Raw genomic sequence first — 19,444 nt, 5'->3', positions numbered from 1 at the left:
CTCACGGGGCACGGCTGGCACCAGGTCCCCACTGCACCGACGGGTCCTGGGAGCCCCTGGAGGGAGAGAAAAGTAGAGTGGTGTCGGCACAGCCTGTGACTTGTGGGAGACCAGCCTGAGCCCTCATTCCAAGCACCACTACCTTTCTCATGCTTGTCCTTTGGCTGTGAGGAGAGTGCTGCCCCCCGTGTCCGTGTCAGTGCACCCAGCAGGGGCCCTGCTGCCACCCCAGACCTGTACAAGATAAGTGGGCTCAGGGTGGTGAGCAGGTGGCACTGAGCCCCTCATTGTGGTGGTGTGGCAGGGGATGGTTACCAGGCCTCAGATTCGCAGTCCCGGAAGCCCTTGGCAAAGGGATTGCTGGCGATCTTCAGCTGTGTAATCTGCAATAGGAGGAGTGTGGTCAAGGGATGCCCCAGTGTGGGTGGCCAACTGGGCAGGTGCCCCAGGGTCCCTTTGTGAGGCTCACCCGGTGGTTTTGGTAGGCTGTCACTGCCATAAACTGCGTCTCAGGGAAGCTGAAGGACTTGAAGTTCTCATGGGCAAAGCGCTCACTGTCCCTTCGGGGGTCCACAAAGACCACGTGGAAACGGGGCTGGTACCGGTGCATGGAGTTGAGGATGATCTGGGCAGAGTGGGGAGAGATGAGATGGATACCTGTCTGCCACATCTTCTCCTTTGGCCCTTCCTCCCCACCATGGAGCCACTTTCTGGAGCTGGGCTCCATCTCCTGCCCCTGCCCTGGCACACAACTCCCACCACCTAAGGTTATGGGCTCTTACATGTCCGTTATCATCCAGGAGGTTGTTGGTGAGCTTAAGCTTGTCAAAGGAGACGATCTGCCGCATCCACTGGGCTCCCTTGGCAGGTGAGTCTGGGTGGAAGTGGACACGGCCAGGTGCCACAGGATCGGCCCGTCCTGCCACCAGCCAGGATGAGCTGTGGAAGGCGTATCTGTGGGGATGGTGGTGGCTGAGTGCCAGCAAGCATGTGGCCACCTCGCATGGAGCTGGATCCTGCAGCGAGTTCTGGCCACTCAGTCCTGCCCTGCAGGGAGCCCGCAGAAGGGGTGTGGGTGAGCATGGACCCTTCTCAGCCATCAGCAACAGCCAGGGACCCTGCTAGGCCTTTCACCACCACCCCTCCATGTGTCCTGGTCCCAGGTGCCCTGGTCCCCACCTGTATCTCTTGTCATCCAGTGGGACAAAATCCATGAGCAAGACATAATCRGCCAGTGGGTCCAGCCCTGAGAGCTTCACCTGGAAGGTGGGGAACATCCTCCTATAGGAAGGGAGAAGTTGGAGGAGAGTGCTCCTGGGTGCCAAGGACCCAAGAGTCTTTGTTACCTCCACTCCTGCACCTACCTCCCTGCCTTGGTAACGATCATCTCAGTGCCCAGACGATTGAACTCCTCCCAGAGGCTGCCCATTTCCAGTTGCACTGCCACGTGGCACACGCGCTGGTTCTTTGTGCTGGATCCCAGCCTCTCATCCTCCATCCTAGTGCCCGCTGGGGGTGGCCCCAGGAGGCAGGGTCTTCCCGTGGCACCTGCCCACTCAGGGCTGGCAAGTAAGGGACTCCCCTCGCCTGGCAGCATGCTCAGGCCAGCTGCGAGGAAGGCTGTGGAGGACCAAGGGAGTGTTTCACTGCCACCCTGGGCTCACTGCTCTTGTTGCCGGGTTGGGATCCCTGGTCCCTCACAGTCCCTAGAACACTCTCACGGTCATAGGGATGAATACACATATTGGGCATGTCCCTCTGCTCTTATGTCTCTGCTTGCTTCTCGGACGTGGCATTTAAACCCATGCAGCCTGCCCCTCTGCTTAATCTACTAAATACCCCATTTCATCCTCCCTAAACTGACGTGGGGGAGAGGACCCAGCTATCCTCAGGACCCCCAGGCCCGCAAGCCCCTAGGTGTAGTGTGTTTTCCCCGACTCCTTACAACCACATGCTTTTACAAGGTCACTAGTGCTGCTGCTGTGAGCTCCATGCAATATCCTGCCTATGTGAGCTGCCCCCATTCCTGCCCTAGGGCACCAGCTCCTGCTCATCCCTGAGGAGACAGAGAATGGCAAGATAGCCACAACCAATGCACTGACCTTTGGCAGCCCAGCTGCACATGGTTCCCGGAACATGCTGCATGCACCCTGTCACCGCAGGTACACTCTGGGCTCCCGTACGGCACATGAAGTGTGGGGGACCCGGAGCTTGAGGCATGGTGGATGCCACCAGCGGGACCCGAGAAGCTTTGTCGCGGGCGGGTGTTACCTGTCATGAGTGCAGCAAGTGGGTGAGAGGCTGCTGTGGCTCCGGCTGTTGGCTCTGCGCAGTGGGGCCCCAAAACCCCCTCGTAGCACAGGGCAGCACCAGCTCTGGACTCCAGTCCCCCACGTGTGTGCTGAGGATTTTATCCTCCTGCTTGGGGGTGGAGACTCCACTGCCTTGGCTGCGCAGTGTGGAGATGAGCAGGACAGAGCAGCACTGGTCCTCGGGGGCTGGCTGCCTTGTGGCTATGCAGAGCACATCCCCCCTTTCCCAGAGCAGGCTGCCTTGGTGCCTTGATGAGCTGTTGATGGACGGGAAGCTGGTGGTGGCCTTGGGATGGGACCAGGCTGGGCTGGGATCACTGCTGGCRCTCTTGATCAAGGGGCAGGGGTATCCTGGGCCAGGGAGGGCCACATCTGCCTGTTTCTGGAGCAAAGCCAGACTGTCTCCTTAGCCATTTCATACAACACATCGGATCTGGGGGACATTAGGGTTGCTCTGACCCTGTCACCCTGGAGAAGGCCAGGCTGGTGYTGGTGATGGGATTTGTCTCCTGGTTGCCCAGCTCCCCTTGTGAGCAGAATACAGRTTCCTGGGGCCCCACAGCCGCTTCCCTTCCCAGTGACAAAGTCATCGTCTCACCAGATCATCATCCCCTAGAGAGGGCTCCAGCTCTTTGCACATCTGCCCAGGCCCATCTCCCTCCTCCAGGAGGACAGTTTGGCCCATCAAGCCCCCAGTTCTGAACAGGGGTGGTAGTACACTGCCGTACTGAGGCAGTTGCAGGCCATGGCAGCAGTGTTCTGACCACAAGCAGGTTGTTGGCAGTGGGGAGGCTCACGTGGCCAAGCCCATTGCTTGGCACCAGCACTGACAGCTGAGCTSTGGGATACTTGATCATGGGGTGGTGCTAACCTGGGCGGGGGGGGGCACATCTGGCTGTTTTCACATTAGGGCAGATCATGGGGGCCAGGCAGTCCCCAAGCCCTAGAGCAGGAAGAAGGGGGCTGCTGAAGGTGTGAGAGCAGGTGCAGTACATGAGGGGCTGAGTGCATACAGATGCAAAGGTGCTGTGCCAGCGAGAAAGCACCRTGGCAGGGGGATGGAGAATGCAGGCATGGGCTGATGGGAGAAGCTGATCTCTGTGTGCCAGCCTGGCTGCTGACTGCTGCCAGCCCCCTTGCTGTAGCAAGCTGGTGGCAAGATGTGGTAGAGGAGTCACTCCCTTGGACCCCTGCTTGAATTAAGGGATGCTGAGAGAGGCAATATGAGGCTGGAGGTGGATGTTTCCCTCCATTACACCATCCTGGCTCTTAGCACGTTTCAGCTATTCATGCAACAGCCTCTGGCAGCTCATCCGACAGCCTGCCATCAGCACCCATTATTAAAAAGCACAGCAGTATTTCGAGGCCTTCACAACATTTCATTAGTTCATGTAATGCCTCTGTGGCTCTGGGGAGGTGCAAGCAGTCCTCCCTACCAGCCCACCCTAGCTGAATCCCAAACAGCAGTCTCATCTCTCCCTTGCTCCTCTGCAGGGAAGACTGACCCCTTGCCTCCAGCTTTCTGTGCTGGGGACCCTCTGAGCCCACCTATGCAGTGCTAGTTCTGATGAGGACTAGCTCTGTCTGTGCTCAGCCCCAGGGCTCAGATCCCCTCCATCCATCTTCCTGTCAGTGCGCCTGCGCCACCTCTCACACCTCCTCATCTTTACACTCAATACCTACCCGACGGCAAGAGACGGGAGCTGCCAGCACTGTTGACAGCAGGAGATGAATGGGGCTGAGTTGTGGCTACAGGGCACAGGGAAGGAGGAGAGATGAGCACAGTTGTGATGAGTGCCAGGGCTCGGGAGGATTGTCTGAGAGGCCAAGGCTATGGGATGACTGTCCACCAAGCATCTGCATGGCAGGTTGTTAATGAGCTACCAGGATTGGGTCTCACTACTAGGCTGAAAACATCCATGGGGAGATTCTGGCTGGTGGGTGCCTGCCCAGCCCTGTGCTGTCTACCCCCATCCCTGCCCCTGGACCTATGGGCTTTGCTGGGTTTGGGTTCTTTAGGTATGTATCTGAGTTTGCTGCCTTCTGTCCCTGGAAATGCTAGATGGGGTTGTCCCACTGGCCACAAGAGCTGGGGTTGATCTCATGGATGCCACCAAAGGACAAACCCAAGGAAAAGGAGCAGATGCTGAGACTAGCTCTATGTAAGGACGCTCACGGTCTTTCTGTGGATTCTGCTCCCCTTGCAGCACCTCAGGATGCCCCAGGAGCCCCTACTCTAGCCTTCTCCTTGGGCTTCTCCTGCCCTGAGTGCTGCCAGCCCCACATTTGCTCCAGTGCCAGACTGATCCCTTGCTTCTCCTACCTTGCTTCTCCTTCAGGTGCATAGCAGCAGCGCTGAAGCAGACACTACACCCACAGAGCAGCAGAAGTGATGGGCTTCGGGCTCCGGTGCTGGATAAGAATCACTGTACACAGCCTGCTCCCTCCTYATATCCCACACCAGGCCAGGAGACACCACCTGGAAGAACATGTAGGAGCACTGACTGGCCCTACMAAAGCAGCCCATAGTAACAAGGCAGGCCAGAGAAGAGGCTATGCCATGGTTGAGGATGGGGAGTGAGACTGCCTGCCTGCAAGAGAAAGGAAGAATAGGGTGCAGGTGGGAGTAGCAGAGGGGACATTATGTACAGGGATTGAACTGGAGGCCATGTTCCTTCCTAGTTCAGCCAGGTAATTTATACAATGAATGCTTGGACCTGGAGTGTCCAGGATTTCTGTAGGTGCATGTTGAAGGAGCCACAAAACATGCCTGTTCTGGTGCACCTATATTGGGTTATTGGCTGGAAAGTGGTGGTCAAACCAGAGGACTGTGTCTGCACTGAGCCTGTGTGGTGGATGAGGCACTTCAGAGCTGGGACCTGCCTGATGGAATCACAATTCCTCAAGAGCTGGGGCTCCTCTGTGACCTCTTCATTAAAGCAAGTGGCTTTGGAAAAGCTGGTCCTAGGTGTCCTGTCTGTGGCAGATGGCAGATGAGGTGGCTGCAGTACTATTGCTCTGTCCTTGTCTTGTACATGGGTCACCTAGAGCCTCCCAGAGGTCTTCCCTCTCCAGCAAAGCCTAAGTGATGGTGAGCAAGGGCTCTAATCCTTCCCCATCAGAGGCTTTGCAACTGCTTGCTTCAGCAAAGCCAGCTCTTTCCTGTAAACTTGGACTATTAACTTAAGCAGCAGCTCAGGCTTCAGTTTTGCATATGGGTTTGGTGCTTAAAATCCTTCACAATTCTTGGCTCCCCAAGACTGAAGTGTCTGCCACAGCTCCACATATCTCCTCTCCCTCCCCATGCCCTGCAGCGACCACTTAGCCCCATTCATCTCCTTCTGTCAGCAGCACTCAGAGCTTCTATCTCTTGCCATTGGGCAGGTATTGAGCGTAGAGATGAGGAGGTGTGAGAGGTGGTGCAGATGCACTGACAGCAAGAAGATGGATGGAGGGGATCTGAGCCCTGGGGCTGAGCAGAGCCAGAGCTGATGCTGTGCAGGACTGGCACTGCATGGGGCAGACTGGGCTGGGGAGATGCTCAAGATGTTGCTCAGTACACAGTGTGCTACTTAGGGGTCCCACCTGCTGCAGGCAGAGCTTCCACACTGCATATCATGCTTACTCACTGGAGGGAGCTGCTGCCACTCTGCAAGGGAATCCCCAAGGCATTGCAAGTATGAACCCAAGAGCAAGAAACATCTTCCAAAATCCCTTCCCTGGGCTCTGGGGAGCTTGTCCTCAACACAGTCTCTCAGCCAGAGAAAACACAGCTAGATGCCACTGAGGGCAAAGGCAGTGAGAGTGGGAGTTTTCCAGTGTGTGGGGGGGTGGGAGGTAAGAAGTTGCCCCTCATCCAGGCTTGCAGCTGAATGTCGGTAATGAAACTCCCTGGTCCACACTTGGGAGCTGGCTTACAGGCACYTGCCCCCTTCAAAGAGATCTCCTTGCACAGTGCCTCCAGTTGTCTAAAAATGTGAGATTCATCTTCAAAATCAGGTGGTGGGCTTAAAAACTGCAAGGCTTTTGTAAACAATTGTTATATTTCTGAGACAGAGTGTTAGCTTGATTAGTTTTTTTTACTTCTTTCTTCCCAAGGCTACAAACCTGTTCCCATCTCCCACATTTTTTAGTAAATGAAGACTGAGATTCCCCTTTAACCACGGCACTGCAATGACAAGGCAGCAGAAAGCAGACTCATCTGCCAGGAGAGCTGTCAGTACTGACCCCACCAATGTCTTTAAAATGGACAATGCCAGTTAGGGAATGGTCTCATAGTGCCCAAGTATGTGAAGAAGATAAACACGAGACCGCTTTAAATCAGACCATTTTATATGACATTCCAGATTGGTTGGTCTCTGCAGAATTTGGTCCTCTGTAGTGGAAGAAAATTTTATTGGTATTTTTTCTTGGTGTTTCCTAGCAGATTTTTAAAAATATTCTGTTTGCTTTGTTTCTCCCTGCAGTCTGAGACTCAAATTTTGTTATGGAGCTTTGTGAAAGGGGTGGAGACGTCCAACATATAGAAAAGAGAAAGAGAGAGGCAAGCAAGGGAGRTCCTTCTTTTAGGAAGTGATACTTTGGCTTGGTAAGAGTCTGTCCAGTTCTTGGTTTCACGCAGAGAAAAAAAACGATGCCAAGACTGAATGATCCAGGCTGCTGCTGCACTGGATAGTGAATTATGCACAAGCTGCATGAGACGCTCTGAGGGTGGCTACCTTGTACGTCATGCAAAAGCAGGGACACTTCCAGGCATCAGAGAGCAGTGCTCCTGCAATCTGAAGTGCTCCTGGGTGAGCCTGAGAGCCTGTTACCCTCTCTGTGTGTGAAATTGCAAAGGGGTGTTTGCAATTTCCTCTTGTTTCCTGTGCTGTAGCAGATGCAGAGCAGGAGGGAGGGGGAACTGAAGCAATCAGGGGGTGACATCCAAAGTGAAAGGGGAAGAGGACTTGTCCTAGAGTTGATAACTCCAGCTGCAAACCCAGAAGGTGTCAGGGCACTGGAGGAGAGAGCACAATGTATTCTGGATGCTGACAGCCCAGGGGGAACTTACTGTAACCTATTGTTAATATTCTAGGGCTGTTTCTCTTCCAGCTCTGGGTAACAACGAACAAAAGCCTGGAAGACCAGCAAATGGTAGGAGACCTTGTGGTACACAGCTGTRCTGAGCAGTTAGCAGGGAGCAGAGGCAGTGATCAAGTCAAGCTGGCATCACCAGAGTCCCCTGGAAGATATGGAAAAGATGGAAATATGGAGGAGTTGCCCTCTCAGAGGCCCTAGTGCTTGTGTCTTAGGTTTTCTTACACTTTCAGAATGATTAAACAATCTTAGATCATGGCCTATACCCCTTAATGAGGCTCTAGAAAGGTTTTAAACCTCAGATCCTGGACATACACTGGTGGTCTGCTCTCAGCTCTGGACATTGTCAGAGAAGGGCTATAGAAGTCTATCTCAGAAATCTGAAGATCCAGGACAGAGGAAAGGTTTATATTGATAGCACCACTTCAGTAGGTCAGACGGGTCCCAGCACATTTGCATGGCACTACTCAGGGCGTGCAGTTCAGGAGACAGGAGAGTGAGACAACCCTAACAACACGCTGGGGTGGGACAGCATGGAAAGGCTCATTCCATCAGCTTTGAAAGGGTACTAAAAGAAACATCCAACCCAGCATGCTATTTCCAACCTGGGAACCAAAGAGGTGTAAGGAAGACTTGATAGCCACTGACCTTCATCTTCTGTGTGATTGCAAGGGCTCCTGGACAGACTGCTTGGATGTAAGCACTTTAGTGACTGCATGCTTCAAACTGCACGCTCTGAGAACTGACTGCTGAGCAGATTCCTTGGAAACACACATTCTGGTGCTTCTGAGTACATGAGAGTAGGAGAGTGAGAATAAATGAGACAAATTGGTCTTTCATTTTTTTCTTTTTAAAAAAAGACCATTTCCCTCATCTAGGATCTCATTTGTTACACTTGTTACAATGTTGCAACACCTTCTTAGACAGCTGTATAATGTAATCTGCTTTGGAAAACCTCTGTGCTGTATTTGTGTTCACAAGGAGACCTAGTTTTTGATTGTACTTCTATTTCCCATTCCCTACTAAAGGAAAATCAAAGAGAACTGGGGAGACCTGCTATGGAAATTCATTATTCATTATTATTCATCCTTCTTTTCCAGGAAGACTCTATAAGGCTTAAATATCCACTACCATATTGTGACCTGGGGGACAAAGACGACATTCCTCAATGCATCCTAAGGGTTGCTGACACGTGAGATATTAGGAGAGTCTTTTTTTTTTCCTATAATGGTGGAAATACTGCAGCGGACAGCACTACGCAAGTTCTCACATGGATGAATTTCAGAGATTCTACTCCTAGCTCAGAAGAGGAAGAGGTAAGAAACCCAAAGTGGCTGCAAAACCTGTAAGTTTTTGTTGAAGAAAGGTGCCTCGACCACAGGAATGAGAAAGCCAAAGCCCTACAAAGAATTTCCAAGCAGTGAGTGCCCTCTATTCCCTTCAGACAGTGCAGGAACAAAAGATAGGGTCTGCAGCCATCCAGCTGAGGCTGTCTTTGCCATGTGGTCTTGGCCTGACGGAGCGGGGAATAGTTGGTCAGCAATAGAGCCACCCAGACTTTTATCATGGACAGTTACCAACCTCTAGGATCCCTTGCTGGAGGATGCAGATGGAGTTCATGCTATCTGCCACTCAGGCAAGATCAAACTTCATTCACWGAGCCTAATTTGCTGATTTGCCTGCCCAGGGGCCTACCACATCCTTCATGTTCCCTTCACATTAGGGAATTGAGACCTTCTGTGCATGCGACATCCTTAGGATGGCTTTAGCAGACAAGCTCCTTCATGGAGCTGACTTGGAGTAAAAGTTCATCAGAAAGGCATGTATATCTGTTCAAAGAATCCAAGTCTTCCCTAACTTGACAGAGAGGGGGACAGAGCTCTGACTTTTTAACTGACTGACCAACAGATACAGAAGAAATATGAACTCCATATATGCAAATTGATCTGCCTGGACATGTTAAGGCAGAATAAGTTCTTGCATGGAAATGAATATATTGCAAGTGCATCTGAACACATGGCCCGTTCCCCATTGTGGGATGTGGAATGGAGGTACTAAGAAAATGAGGACAGGAGAGTGCAGGAAGTGCTGGGGAGCTGGAGGAAGCAATACTAGAGTACTGCAGAGCAAATGGCCATCTGGGTCAGCTCCTGCTGACTCTCTGGTGTCTCAGCATCACCATCTGTTGGCCAGAAATGATTATGATCCAGATGTGGCCTCTGGCTCTAAGTCTGTAAAATATTAATGCTTAGAGGCTAAGGGAGTGTCCAGCCCTATCTGACTTCATATTAATCATTCTTCACCATGAGTGGAGGTAGGGTCTTAAACCTGCCTGAACTCTAGTGGGAATCCATGTGACTTTTACTTTCTTTTCTGTGAGTAGCTCTAAAAGTTTTCAATCTGCTACCCAATGCCATGTTCTGCAAAGGATAGGGGTCAAGACTTTTGAGTCTAAGCTAATTGCCATCTGCAAAATATATTGTGTGACCCTATCCTACAGGCACAGATAACTTGTGCTGACCTCAGCACTCACCATCATTAGTTGTGGAGGATGGACAGGGAGCTACTGGAGAGAGTCCAGCAGAGGGCTACAAAGATGATTAGACAACTGGAGCATCTCCCCTATGAGGAAAGGCTGCAAGAGCTGGGCCTGTTTAGTCTGGAGAAGAGAAAACTGAGAGGGAGTCTTATCAATGTATACAAATACCTTAGGAGGGTGTATCAAGATGGGGCCAAACTCTTTTCCGTAGTGCCATGAGACAGGACAAGAGGCAATAGGCACAAACTGAGCCACAGGAAGTTCTGCCTGAATAAGAGGAGGAATTTCTTCACTGTGAGAGTGACAGGGCACTGGAAGAGGTTGCCCAGTGAGGTTGTGGAATCTCCTTCTCTGGAGATATTCAAAACCTGCCTGGATGCAATCCTGTCCAGCGTGCTCTAGGTGACCCTTCTTGAGCAGGGAGGTTGGACTAGATGATCTCCAGAGGTCCCTTCCAACCTGTGATTCTGTGTGATTTTGCGGAAGAGCCATCGAAGGAGGAACGTTGTAACTTTCACTGGACTTGGAAATCTGCCATCAGAGCCACTGGAAATAGGGCCAGCCTTACCATTTTTCTTTGTGTCTTCAGAAGATCATTGTTTTCCCCACTTGCTGCCCCACTGGCTCCTTTTTCATGCTCCAAGTTTGATCCTTCTTGTCATCTTCCTCCCTGCTTTGGGCCTCTCTCCCTCAAGCTCTCGGGTCCATTTTCTCCTTCAGCTGACACAGGTAGGTGCCTGATGACTGCAAAAGCCAAGTGTCTTTCCAAGCACCAAGAAGGAGAAGCCGGGAATTACAGACTGCCTCAGTCTCTAGAAATATGAAATAAATCATCTTGGAAGTTTTCTCCAGGCAGATGAAGGACAAGAAGATGATTGTGAATAACCAGCATAGATTTACCAAGGGCAAATCAGGCATAACTAAGCTGATTGCCTTGGATAATGAGATGACTGGCTGTGTGGACAAAAGGAGAGCAGTAGATGTCCTTCACCTCAAATAATTTTTCTGACATGATCTTCCATTGGCTTCTTATACTCAAACTCATGAGATGTGGTTCACATACATGGAATTTAAGGTGGGTAGAAGGCTGGACTGCTAAGGTCAAAAGGTGATGATGAATGGTAGAATTTCTCAGGGCTACTGTTGAACATCTTGATTAATGACCTGGATGAAAGGACAGAGCGTACCCTCAGCAAGTTTGTGCATGATATGAAATTGAGGAGAGCAGTAAATGTTAACTGTGACAGCAGTTAACTGTTTAATCTCAGTCCTAAACCAATCAGTTTCTAACCAACAGAGAAGAACTGCTTAGAGATGTGAAGGTTGGTGGCAGCCTTGGCCACTTGGGAGGATTATAAGAATGTTGTCAGAGTATGCAGGGATGCGATGAGGAGGACTAAGGCCCATTTGGAATTAAATCTGGCAAAATGTTAAGAAAAAAAAGAAAGGATTCTTCAAATACATTAGTAGCAAAAGGAAGACTAGGGAAATGTGGACCCGCTGCTGAATGGGGTGGGGGCCCTGGTGACGAAGGATACAGAGAAGACAGAGTTACTGAATGCCTCCTTTGCTTCAGTCTTTACTGCTAAGGGCAGCCCTCAGGAATCCCAGAGCCTGGAGACAGGGGAGAAAGTCTGGAGAAAGGAAGACTTTCCTTTGGTCAAGAAGGATTGGATTAGAGATCACTTAGGCAAACTTGGCATCCAAAATCCATGGGCCCTGATGGGATGCACCCATGGGTACTGAGGCAGCTGGAAGATGTTGTTGCCAGGCAGTACTCCATAATCTTTGAAAGGTCCTGGAGAACTGGAGAGGTGCCTGAGGACTGGAAGAAAGCCAGTGTCACTCCTGTCTTCAAAAAGGGCAAGAAAGAGGACCCAGGCAACTATAGGCCAGTCAGCCTCACCTCCATCCCTGGAAAGGTGATGGAACAGCTCATTCTGGATGTCATTTCCAAGCATRTGGAGGAAAAGAAGGTGATGARTAGTCAGAAGGGATTCACCAATGGGAAATCATGCTTAACCATTCTGGTAGCTTTCTATGATAGCATGACTGGCTGGGTAGATGAGGGGACAGCAGTGGATGTTGTCCACCTTGACTTCAGCAAGGTTTTCGACACTGTCTCCCATAACATCTTCCTGGGCAAGCTCAGGAAGTGCAGGCTAGATAAGCAGACTGTCAGGTGACTTGAGAACTGGATGAAAGGCAGAGCTCAGAGGGCTGTACTCAGCAGCACAGAGTTGAGTTGGAGGCCTGTGGCTAGAGGAGTTCCCCAGGGCTCTGTACTTGGTCCCATCCTGATCCGCTTATTCATCAATGACATGGATGAAGGTACAGAGTGCCTCCTCAGCAAGTTTGCTGATGATACCAAACTGGGAGGAGTGGCTGATACACCTGAGGGCTGTGCTGTCATTCAGAGAGGCCTGGACAGGCTGGAGAGCTGGGCGGAGAGGAACCTCCTGAGGTTCAACAAGGGCAAGTGCAGGGTCCTGCACCTAGGGAGGAATAACCCCATGCACCAGTACAGGCTGAGGGCTGACCTGCTGGAAAGCAGGTCTGCAGAGAAGGAYCTGGGAGTGCTGGTGGATGACAAGCTGACCATGAGCCAGCAAGGTGCCCTTGTGGCCAGGAAGGCCAATGGTATTGTGGGGTGCATTAGGAAGAGTGTTGCCAGCAGGTCGAGGGAGGTGATCCTGCCCCTCTACTCAGCCCTGGKGAGACCTCATCTGGAGTCCTGTGTCCAGCCCTGGGCTCCCCAGTACAAGAGAGGCATGGAGCTGCTGGGAGAGATTCCAACAGACCTACGAAGATGATGAGAGGGCTGGAGCATCTCCCCTGTGCTGARGGGAACRGCTGTGAGAGCTGGGCCTGTTTAGCCTGGAGAAGAGAAGACTGAGCGGGGATCTTACCAATGTGYATAAGTACTTTAAGGGGGAGTGTCAAGGGAATGGGGCTAAACTCTTCAGTTGTCCCATGCAAAAGGGCAAGAGGCAATGGGCACAAACTGAACCGCAGGAAGTTCTGCCTGAATGTGAGGAGGAACTTCTTTTTTGTGAGAGTGACAGAGCACTGGAAGAGGTTGCCCAGAGGGGTCGTGGGGTCTCCTTCTCTGGAGATATTCAAAACCTGCCTGGATGCAACCCTGCCTAACAAGCTCTAGGCAACCCTTCTTGAGCAGGGAGGTTGGACCAGATGATCTCCAGAGGTCCCTTCCAACCTTACCTATTCTGCTATATTCTGTGATTCCTGGGCTTTCAGTCCCTGTTTGAGCTGTTTTGTAAGAGTGTGTGTCTCTAGCCTTGACTATGGCCCTATTTCCTACATGGTCCTTGGACCTATGCTGTAGTAAGATTGTTCCTGAATGGAACATACCCCTGTCTCCAGTCCTGTTTTTGACTCCATTTCCTTTTACTTCTGCCTGGAGTCCCTGGATGAACCCTGGACCTCTTTTTTCTTTTTTTTCTTTTTTTTTTCTTTGGCTTGTGGTACCTGGAGTTGTCAGAAGACTCCAAAATCAGCCCCTAGTTCTGCCCTCTGTGTTCCCTGCAGGGCAGCAACCTGTTGGTGCATGCACGACCTGCACTAGGGTGACCCTCAGCTGCCATTCTCTTAGGGAACAGCCAGCCTCGACTACACCCTGACAGGGACCTCAACAATCTTGAGATGTGGGCTAACCATGCTGTGTTCTGCATTTTGGATGGGCTCAGGGCAAGTGAATGAAGAGCAGTTCAACAGTAAAGGACCTACAGGTTCTGGTGGACACCAGGTTGTCCACAAGTCATCAGGGTGCCCCTGCAGCCAACAGAGGCCAGCCACTTCTTGGGCTGTGTTAGCGAGAGTGTGGGCAGTAAATTGAGGGAAGGCATTGTTCCCCTCTGTTCAGCACTAATGAGACCATATCTGGAATATTAAACTGAGTTTGGGGCTTCCCAGAATAGGAAAGACATTAATGCACTGGAGGAAGTCCAGTGGAGACCACTAATCTAGTCAGAGGGCTGGAACACGCGATATATAAGGAGAGGCTGAAAAAAWTTGTTTTGCTTTCCCTGAAGAAGAGATGATCTTTTTGCTGTCTTCAAATACCTTGTGGGTGGATAGAGAGAAGACTATAGCCAGATGTTTTGGAGGTGCACACTGGCAGTGTGAAAGATAAACAACCAAGCTGTAACACAGGAAATTTGGATGAGATATTAGGAAAAAWATGTTTCACCCATGAGAGTGGGCAAACATTGGAAAGCATCTTGATCAGATATCTTTGATCTTTTTTGAGATAAGAAAGCCAAAGGCTTCAGAGAGACCTCACCTTCAAAGAGATTGCCTAACCATGCCATCCCCAGCTCAGTCCTCCAAAGCTATAGAAGCTGCATCTACTGACCATATGCTCTTGTTTGAGTTCTTGGAAAGAAAAAGGCAGGGTCAGCTGATTCACCTTCTGTGATCATATTATCAAATTATGAAAAGAGGTACTACTTTCAAGAAGTGTCTATTATCTCTATATGCTTTATGAAGTCAGCTGATAGTGAAAAGCTTGATATAGAAGTCTCAATTTTTGGCTTTCACAATTTGGTGGAGCTGGGCCACGAGCCAATTGGAAAAGCATATACGTCACAGTAAGGGAAATTCAAGTCTGATACCGAGAAATAAAAGGTGAGGCTGGTCAAACACTAGGAGTTTCCCAAGCAGGTTGCAGAATTTCTATCCTTTGAGAATTTTAAAACTAAACTTCTATCTTTGAAGCTCTCCTGCTCTATGTTGGGATTTGGACCACATGACACTCAGAGGTCCCTTCTAAACTCCCAAAGTTTGACTCTGTGATTGTATAATTCTATTTCTCTTGTGCATGGTAAAGTTAAACTAACCACTTCTGGAGTTATTATTGTCTCTGAGAAGTTGTTCAAAAAATGGACATGAAAGATAGGATGTGGTTCTGTGGTTTGTCCTTTTTGATTTACTTGGCTCAAAGTCCTATTGTTCGTTTAGAATGAGGTCATTTCCTCTGGGTATGCTTCTCCAGACTGAGAAGTGTAGCAAAAAGATAATGACCTGCTTTGAGCTCTTTAATGCTGCAGAGACTTGAAGGAGATTCTCAGTCTCCAAACCTCCATATTAGGTAAACTAATAAGGGTGTTTGGTGAAGGTGGCTTGTTTTCAAGTTCTACTCTACAGCTTAAGCCAGGTGCTTCTTCATATCCCTCACCCCTAGACATCTGCATAGCAGACATCTGTGTGTGTTCTGTGCACACTGTGCTCCATTTGTGGAAAAGGGAGAGTATAGGTCAGCTTTTGTTATTTGAAATTCTCCTTTCCTCTCTGTGTGAAAGAGCCCCTCCATGCTTTCCCAAGCATCTGCTTTCTTTCTACATAATCCTTCCAAAACCTCTTCCAGTCTCTATGTCATACCCTCTCTGTAGGATCCTGAGTTTCAGTTCCTCAGTCAAATATTTGTCCTGCCAGCAGTAGCTACCTGGATGATTTACTTCTGGAGCTTTTACAGGTCTGTAATTCTGGCTTTGCTGACARCATAGGCATCCTTACTCACTCTTCATTCCTTCACAACCCAGTTTGTTCTTTGTAAAAGCCTCCTCTGCCTGCCTCAGTGGAGTCCTTGTCATGTCATTGTGGGCTCTTTAAAGATATTTTTTCCATGTTGCCCAAACTGGGAAGCTCTGATTTTGGTCAAAGCTCTAGTTACCTCTTTGGTAAGAGGGAAGAGTGATGTTTCTTCTGTGGTATGATGCTCTGTACTTCTCAAAATGGGCAACTCACTGTTCTGCCTTCTTATTGCGTAACTGTTGAGATGGCAGGTCTGGTGATTACATTACCGGAGCGTGTTCTCAGGAGACATTCTTTCCCCATTGACCAGAACGGACTCCCGGGTGAGGACCAGAGTCGTTCCCATAATGAATATTTAGGGACATTACTTTGAAGATGAGGCATGTCCAAAGGCTGATTTACCTCCCTCTCCCCATGTATTTTCAAGGAGAGATTCTTCAGTTTCTAAGGCTGCCCTTAGCAGTAAAGACTGAAGCAAAGGAGGCATTCAGTAACTCTGTCTTCTCTGTATCCTTTGTCACCAGGGCCCCCACCCCATTCAGCAGCGGGTCCACATTTTCCGCAGCGGGTCCACGTTTTCCGCAGCGGGTCCACATTTTCCCTAGATTGGACTAGATGATCTTCAGAGGTCCCTTCTAACCTTACCGATTCTATGATTCTATGATTCTATGAAATTGTATGTTAGCCTCTGGCACTACTCTTGCTAGTAGAAATGATTTTACCTCTTCTTTGTGTTTCTTTCCACTTCCTTTGCCTTGGTACCAGGAGAATGGCTGAGGGAAACCATTCAGAAGTGAAAGAATTTGTTCTCCTGGTTTTCACAGATCTGCCAGGACTGCTTTTTGTGATGTGACTTCCTCCTTAGCAAACTCTCTAGTCTGGACACCTATTATTCTTCACCTGTAACTCCTAAGCTCCTGCCATGCTTTCTTGCTGAGAGGAATATAATTTCTTTTAACAACTGCGTTGCACAATTTTATGCAGTATTTGGAACTACAGAAGCTATCCTTCTGGATAGCTGTTATGGCTTATGATCACTATATGGCCAGCTGTGAACCGCTGCACTATTTGTCTATTATGTCCCCTACAATCTGTGTCCAGCTGGTAGCGGGCTTTTGCATTGCTGAGACTCTGAATGCCCTGGTGCACACTAGTGTCGGAGGTGGGCTTGTGGAATCATAAGACGACTCAATATGAGCTAGCAATATGATCCGTTTATTTCAGCAACTTAGCCTGCTTATACACCATCGTATGCTGTTCACATGCTCAAGTATCCTGCTGGCTATATCTAATTGGCTTACTACTATAGTTCACGCCGCAAAGCTCTCTGCTATTGGCTATCCACATATTCGCTGTCCCATCTTGCTAATCTCTTCATTCTGTTTTTACATAGCATTCATACTTTCTCCCTCATTACTTGTCCTTCAAGGTGTCTCCTTGAAGGACATATCAACAAGTCAGAGTTGCTCATTTGCATGGCCTGATATCCATGCTCATGCAGCCAATTCTCTACACACTAGTACTCTCTTCCAACTGTCTTTCTGTAGCCCAGATGTTGTCAATCATTTCTATTGTGAAATCCCACCACTCCTGTTACTCTCATGCTCTGACACTCCGATCAATGAGATGGTAATGGTAATGAATATTGATTTCATCATAACATCTTCAGCCTTGGCCATCTTTGTCTCTTATACCTGCATTCTGCTCACTATCTGGAATATCCATTCTGTGGAGGGCAGTTACAAAGCCTTCTCTGCCTGCACCTCTGACTTCATGGCTGTTGCCCTTCTATGGCTCTGCTGCTTTCTTGTATCTACATGCCCTTTCCGATTACTGAGAAGATCAATGGAAAACAGCCTCCATCCTCTGCACTGTGGTGATTGCCATGCTAAACTCTTTCATCTGCAGCCTGAAGAACAAGGAGATGAAGAACATCCTCAGAAGAGTGATGAAGTTCCTCTCCTGAGTGTGTTTCCATAGGCCTTTCCCTAACCAAACTGAAATAGACATTAATTGTCACAGTGGTGGGAACAGAAGGAATATACTTGATAGCTGACTCAGCAAGGGCATTTTACATTTCTTCATAGATGATGAGATGTACTTATGCTGTCTTCTGTTGAACATAGCAAAATGTTTGAATTATGAATAGATTCAATGTTGGAGTCTTTTAAAGAATAAATTACCTGCAATTATAATTTCCTTAAAAAGAGAAAAAAGAAAAGGAAACAAAGAGAGAAAAACTATCCTAAAAACTTCCCACTTACATTTTGGAGGAAACAAAGTTATGAACAGAACTAGAATACCTACAATTAATACCTTTTACCAAGGAGGATTTATGCAATGCTGCAACAATATTTGAATTTTTGACTTGAAAGAGGTGTCTCAAAAGAGAATGGAACAAGCTAAAGAAAGAAAATATGTTGGAGAGGAACAATGCTTTTCATTTTTCCACAATTTCTGAGTATTCGGAACAATGTTTTTCATAATTTTGTTTCCACATTTTCTAAGTATTCGGAACAATGCTTTTCACAGCTTGTTTCCACATTTTCTAAGTATTTATCTGAGGTTTTACTTTAGTACAATACACTTGACTTATTATTCTGTCTGATTTCTCTATCCAAAGATAAGGGTATCCCCTTTACTGTGGGATAGCTTATCTCAATGCTTCATATCTTCCATGCAGATCACTTGCATTGGGCATCATACTCTCCCAGATGTGTCTCCGTCATGGACAACTTCCAGGCTACAAGTTACGATGTTGACAGTTTGCCTAGGAGTAAGAATAGTTTTTTATCACCTGAGACAATGGGTTGCTCAACTTGGTAAGCAAACTTTCAAGGTACTACTTGAGCAGACTTRGATAATTCCAGGATTTCATGGCCATCTCTCAGGTGCTGACAGCACAGAAAACCTCCATGCTTCTGGCAAGACCCTGCATCCCTACGTGCCTGACTCATTTAATGGTTCTGGCATGCTAACCATTGGCCAGAACTCCTCCACTATGATTTCTCTCTCTTACTTACATGTCTCAGGACACGTAAAGTTTATTTTCTAGTAAGTAAACGGGACTTCAGTTTACTAATACTTTCTGCTTCCACGGTTCACTGTGGCAGGGATTTAGTCATCTCAGTCCAGAAGTCATCTTAGCTAATTTTAGGTGTCACCTGCTATGGGGAGAATGAGGAATCTGACAGGTTTGATTCATCTGATCTTTCTTAATCATCTGTTTCAGGATTTGATGAATTGTTCTGGAAAAATGCATAGTTTTCTCTGTTTGCTCCCAGGCTAAGGGAGATTAGCTGCCAGGTCTACATGGCAAATACGGATTTTTGTTCAGAGCAGTCACATTGAGGGTACATTGTAAAGAGTTAATTTAAGCATAAGGGGGAAAACTTCAGCTCATCATGCTGAAAGAGTGTATGTCCATTCTAAAATTAACATTTCAAGTCAGTGTATCAGAACAAATGGGTACTTGCTGCTGAGTCCCTCAGACAAAACCTTAACCTGCTCAGGACCCCCAAAGAATTAACAGCAACATTTTTAGGCTAACCTTGATAGCTGCGGAGCAAGGAAACTACTGTGGGCATCCCTGGAAATGCACTTGGCCCTGCCCAGTCTGTAGGTATTGCTAAGGGGAGCATCATTTCCCTCCATTTGCACACTGCAGACATACCTTTGTGCTTCTGCAGTATGTTCACTTCTCCTGTGGCTCTTCTGAAATCAGTATTTTGGTGTTTACATCTGGTGAGCATAGGGCCTATTAAGGTGAAGAGAAAGCTTCATCCTTTGAAGAGTAGATCTGCATGCAGCTGATCTGTGCTTGCCTTCTGTCTGTTTACCGTCCCTGGTCTCTCCCCCTTTCCTCTCTTCTGCAACAGACAGCTGTGCTTGTTACAGGGTAACTAAAAGTGCACCCATACGAAGCTGTCTTGTCTCAGGACTTCTTGAAATTAWGGTTACT

General features: G+C 48.7%; 1 protein-coding gene across 1 annotated transcript; it reads right to left on the bottom strand.

The window, feature by feature from the left end:
- Positions 1 to 311: 311 nt before the first annotated feature.
- On the bottom strand, positions 312 to 1,498 carry TBX10 (T-box transcription factor 10). Its single transcript, XM_085307388.1, has 5 exons — positions 1,365 to 1,498; positions 1,180 to 1,281; positions 783 to 954; positions 470 to 625; positions 312 to 383 (listed from the first exon to the last, which is right to left on the bottom strand). Exons 1-5 carry the CDS (start codon positions 1,496 to 1,498, stop codon positions 312 to 314), a joined length of 636 nt encoding a protein of 211 aa, XP_085163514.1.
- Positions 1,499 to 19,444: the final 17,946 nt, after the last annotated feature.

This window comes from Rhea americana, unplaced genomic scaffold, assembly GCF_003343005.1.
Source record: "Rhea americana isolate MKP2758 unplaced genomic scaffold, rheAme1 scaffold_257, whole genome shotgun sequence".
Classification (NCBI taxonomy): domain Eukaryota; kingdom Metazoa; phylum Chordata; class Aves; order Rheiformes; family Rheidae; genus Rhea; species Rhea americana.
Note: the sequence above shows the minus strand (reverse complement) of the source record. Positions and strands in the feature narration are given on the sequence as shown.